The 5,131-nt window shown below is 35.1% G+C and overlaps 1 protein-coding gene across 5 annotated transcripts in view; it reads right to left on the bottom strand.

The window, feature by feature from the left end:
* The window catches only part of LOC106678598 (uncharacterized), a 13,258-nt gene that overhangs the window by 6,105 nt on the left and 2,022 nt on the right, over positions 1-5,131 (bottom strand). For 2 of the 5 annotated variants that reach the window (XM_014417192.2, XM_014417193.3), the window contains exons 2-4: positions 1,709-1,885; positions 1,248-1,626; positions 264-402 (exon numbers count right to left, since the gene is read on the bottom strand). In XM_014417192.2, coding sequence (XP_014272678.1) covers positions 264-402; positions 1,248-1,626; positions 1,709-1,843 — 653 coding nt within the window. In that variant the 5' untranslated portion in view covers positions 1,844-1,885. Of the gene's footprint in view, positions 1-263; positions 403-1,247; positions 1,627-1,708; positions 1,908-5,131 lie in introns of all 5 variants that reach the window. The other 3 variants (XM_024359308.2, XM_014417191.2, XM_067053001.1) reach the window with 3 other exon arrangements.

Below are 5,131 nucleotides of genomic sequence, written 5' to 3'. Positions count from 1 at the left end.
CAGGATTTATTTTGATTCTCCAGTTTTTACACCTTTCTTCAATAGATGTTATTTGTGCCTGTAGTGTTTGTGATGCATTAGTTGGGTCGCTGTTTACAGAAAGTATACATGTATCATCAGCGTATGTTGTTAGGACTGTCGAAACCTTGAATTAGAAATTTAGCACGATCACGATACCTTAACTTACTACATATCCCATATATAGATAAGCGAAAGTAAAAATAAACACAATGACAACTAAAAAAAGAGAGGTTAAATCATACTTTGGAATAATCCTCCAATCTTTCGGAGGTTCGGCCTTTCCTAGATCCGTTATCTTTTCATAATCAACATCTAGTACTTCGTACATGGATTCATCAGATTCTTGCGCTTGGCCCCCTCTCGCTTCAGAATGTCTTCTGGCTGAAATAAATATCCAATATAGTTCTTTGGAAAGTAGAAACTACAGTTCTAGAAGCAGAAAATATTACTTATATAATAAACAATATACTAGATAAAATATGGGGAGGAGGGGGTACATTCAGAAAAACTACACAAATAAACAAAGACTAATTTATTTGTACCGACGATTCTACCAGAATTTAAAGGCTGAAAAAAAACAAAAAAGAAGTAACTACTATCACTCAAAGAAACAAAAAATTATATAAAAAATAAATAAACAAATTTAGAAATTTAAATAATAATGAGTTGAGTAGATAGTAGCTAATTAATAATAATAGAAGTAGATAGTTGATTGATAACAATAGAAGACGAAATATAGTATTAACACAAACTTCAGAGATCTACTTTTTCTCTCAACTTTTTATTTTTAAAAACCTCTAACGTTTCGGCCCTTAGGTTATACGCCTTCCTATGTTCAAAGTTTTTTTGTTATGTTCTTAAATCGCTGGCTTTCCAACGTTATGTAAGAAGCCTAAATTACCACTCTTTTTTCCGGAATTTATTTTTCAATCTATTTATTTAGCTAAACATAAACATTATCGTATTTTGTTACTATAGGATTACAAAGGTATTATCCCATTGACCATAGTTATGCTGCTGTGGGTTACAACTCAACATTATTAAGTGATTCGCCCCAACTTCAACTGGATCATTTGAGGGTTTGTTAGTGCCTTGAGTGAGCGGAAGCTGTGAACCAAGATATCTATAAAGCAATAATGATCAGTCAGGTTATGGCCCACAATAACAGAACATATTTTCGACAGGATAAGACCTATTTAGTTATTAATTAATGTATATTATACTACCAAGAAACGGATGTCCTATGAAGGTACCTCCTCTTCGCCTCCTACGCCGACGCTGCCTCCTTTCACTACCGTTCCATCTCCTACGTCGAGTGGATGTCTCCAAGGGCCTCGCTTCTGAATTGTTCGTACTGCCGACGACAGTAGCGTTGCAAACAGTTTGTGTGTTGTTATTGTGCTCGGTCGATGAGGAAGGCTGAGCGATCCTCTCTGCCCTAGAGGCTTCCGCCACTGCTTCTAGAATAGTCTCGACAATCGGGTATCTTCTAGGTTGTCCATATCGCCTGAACACTTGCTCGCCAGAGATCCTCCTTATCTGTGTTGGGCGTCCAAAACTCCGGTTTTGAGTTTCTTGTCTTAGGTTGCTCTGGTTCGGATATATCTTCACAATTGAAAAATACATCATGGTAAGCAATTCAAAACTAGTAAAAGTTTGTATTGAACATATTAAATTTAATCGATACCTGTGACCTGCGCTGGCTGGCTGCGATTGGAGTAAACTTGACGACATACTGGGCGTTGCTCAGTTCCGGCTGAAGGGTGACCTTGTAACCTAGTACATCGTCGTTGAGAACCAATATGTCAAAGAACTGGTCCATATGCTCTTGCTCACGTCTTCTTCTCGAATCTACCCCCTGCTACTGTAAAAATTGATTTCAGAGCCTATAATAAATGTTTCTGGTTATACAGCTAATCAAATTGAAAACAGCTGTATGTTTATTAATTTAGGGCCAGTTGAACCATCACCATCAGTGTTAACTCGTATTTCTGAAATCTCAGGTAAAATAAATAATTGTCCGTTGCACTAACCTTGTAAAGCTAACTTTCTGGTGGTAAACTTTACCGAGCAATGATAGCCGGTTAAACTGAGTTATAGTGTCAATCTACGTTGAAGTACTTAGCCATACAACGAACCTTCCATAGTTCCCATTGAAATCAGTTATGGTGCATCTAATAGTACAAGAGCCCAAGAGGAGAAAAAAGGCATTTATCTAACCCCAATTTTTGATTACTTTAATGAAAACTATGTATAATTACTAGTCAAAATTCATGAGCTCAATATCTCAAAAACTAGGAACGACGCAAGAAAACCTAAGAGAACGTCATTTAAACAAGAGAAAATTTGCTAAAATATGAGCCCTAATAGCGCTACGTTAAATTGTTTTCGAGATATAGCTTTTTAAAAAGTAACGTTTCATAAAAATGTTGTATGGGATGTAATGAAAGATCAGTTAAAGTTAAAGTGTAATGAAAGATCAGTCAATTAAAGCTAGTTTAATGAGCTTTAAAGTATTTTATGATGTTTATCTTCGTAGGAGTAATAGTTCACATGAAATTTGATAAATTAAATTGATTTATAGTTGTTCGGACAAATTTTCATTTGCCAAATTCATATTCATATGTGAATATCATAAAAACTACTACCCCTACGAAGATAAATGTCATAAACTACTTTATAGTAAGTTAAATTTCCTTTTTTTTGGGTGTTGGCAGATATGTGTGCGTCTTATGGATCTAGAGATATATTTTTTCAAAAATCCAACATTTTATACGAACAACTATAAATTAACATTTTGTGAGTTTATTTTGTCAAAACTACTACTCCTACAAAGTACTCGTAAATTTAACTAGCTTTAATTTGGGCGCTGGCAGACATCTGTACGTCCAATGGTTTCTGAAATGAAGTTTTTCATAAATCAAACTTGTTGTCCGAACAACTATAAACCAATTTATTTTAGCAAATATCATGAAAACTACTATTCCTACGAAGGTGAAGGTCATAAACTTCTTTATAATCCATTAAACTAGCTTTAATTTGAGTGCTAATAGATATCGGTACGTCACTAACTAACTTTCAGTGGATTTTTAAGAAATTTTCTTTTTTAAAAAGCTATATCTCGAGAACTATTGGACGTAAATAGCTCTTTTACGGCTAATATTTCAGCAAATTTACTCTTCTTTAAATAATGTTCTCTTAGATTTTCTAGTGTTGTTGGTAGTTTTTAAGATATAGAGCTCCGAATAAAAAAATAATCTTTTTTTAAGGTTTTGAAACAGTCGCTATTTTTTATTACCCTTAATTATACTTGGCAGACTCATCGATTTTGACAAGTAATTATACTTAGTTTTCATTAAAGTAATAAAAAATTGGGGTGAGACAACTGCCTTTTTTTCTTCCCGGTTCTTGTACTCTAAGATAAGTTTGCCTGCAGGAGAGGGACCCGCGCACCCTCACCGCACTCCTCCCCTCCTACGGGAAACAAAATGTTTATTCCAAGATCCAGTTCTAACCTTGGTAACGCCAAAGTGTAAACAAGTTCCAGACTGAAAAACCGAAGGTTACTCATTTCTGGAGGTTATCCTTTATATTTAATTAAACTGTTTCTTATTGATTCTTGTTTTATTTTATAGGCAAATATATCGACAAATCTATACTGACTTGCTATTTAAGAACACAGAATCATCCAAAAAGCCATTTTTGAGACTTGATAATCATTGTGTTCAGAAAAAAAATTACCTCCTTTTAACTTTATTACTTTACGTAATGCGTCTTTATTTTCACTGTAATCATTTATATGAAAATTTAACACTAGTCTCCGAATGGCCTCTTTATCAAAGCTGTTAATGTTAAATTTTTTTTTATTTTTGGACCGTATCTTGATTGGAGGTTTAAAACAGGGTTTACCACCCTTCTCTAATGTTTCTCAAAGGGTGTTTCGAGACACCTACAGCCTGGAAAACTCTTTTCGTAACAGCGGAAACATGGATTGGACCACTCTCAGCCTCTGTTATCATGAATTTAAATATGTTTATAATTGCGTTTTTGGTTTTACAGCGGATAGTTTTTCCTCTAACCAGTTTACTTGGCTTCATAAACTTATAATATTGCGATATTAATGAAAAAACCGATACGAGGAATTTCTATTTGTAAAGTTGCAGAAGTGCGTCGAGGAAAGGAAAGGAAGTCCAGTCAACAAGAGTGGGAGTTGGTGGGAGAACATTTGCCACTGCGCATCTTGTCAGAATTAATATCAAAAAATTCAACCCTTAGACAAATCAATGCCGGTACTCCACAAGGTTCAATCCTTTCTCCCATTTTGTTCAACTTGTACCTTCACGACATCGTCCAGTCCACACACACCTCCATAGCTATGTTCGCTGACGATACAGCTGTGTTCTCTCAACATGATGACATAATAATAGCTAGAAACACTATGCAAAGTCACCTTAATGATTTAGAACAATATTTCACTAAATGGATGATTAGCTTGAACATTGAAAAATGCAACTCAAAAGTTTTTACTCTTCGACGCCCACCAGATCAACCGGATCTAATCCTCAAAGGTAAAAATGTGAAATGGAATCCTACCAGTGAAACAGTAAGATATCTGGGTATTCACCTAGATCGCCGCCTTACCTGCAATCACCATATCAACATCAAACTTATGCAAGGTTAGCAATGCTATATCCTATCCTAAACAGAAATTCCAAACTACAACCAGAAACAACTGTTCTTATATTTAAAACAATCCTCAGGCCACTGCTGATGTACGCTTGTTAAGTCTGGGGAGCGGCATCCTTCACGAAAAGGAAAAAACTACAATCTTTTCAAAATAAAGTCCTAACAATCGCAGTTAATGCTCCTTGGTTCATAAGAAATATCCAATTGCATCGCGAATTACAAATGGAGTCAATAGAGGAATATATCAGAAAACGGTTCATGAAGTTCCCCTCCCAGTTGCCGAGAGTTAAAGGAGTAACCTTCAACCTGGGAAACCCAACCTCAACCCGAAGACTGAAGCCCAGACTGCTGCAAGACATTCTTTAATAAATTTTTAATAAATATAAAATTAATTTATAGTCACACTACCTCTATTTAATTATTA

The sequence above is a fragment of the Halyomorpha halys genome, unplaced genomic scaffold, assembly GCF_000696795.3.
Source record: "Halyomorpha halys isolate HHAL.00 unplaced genomic scaffold, Hhal_1.1 Scaffold147.1, whole genome shotgun sequence".
Lineage (NCBI taxonomy): Eukaryota > Metazoa > Arthropoda > Insecta > Hemiptera > Pentatomidae > Halyomorpha > Halyomorpha halys.
Note: the sequence above shows the minus strand (reverse complement) of the source record. Positions and strands in the feature narration are given on the sequence as shown.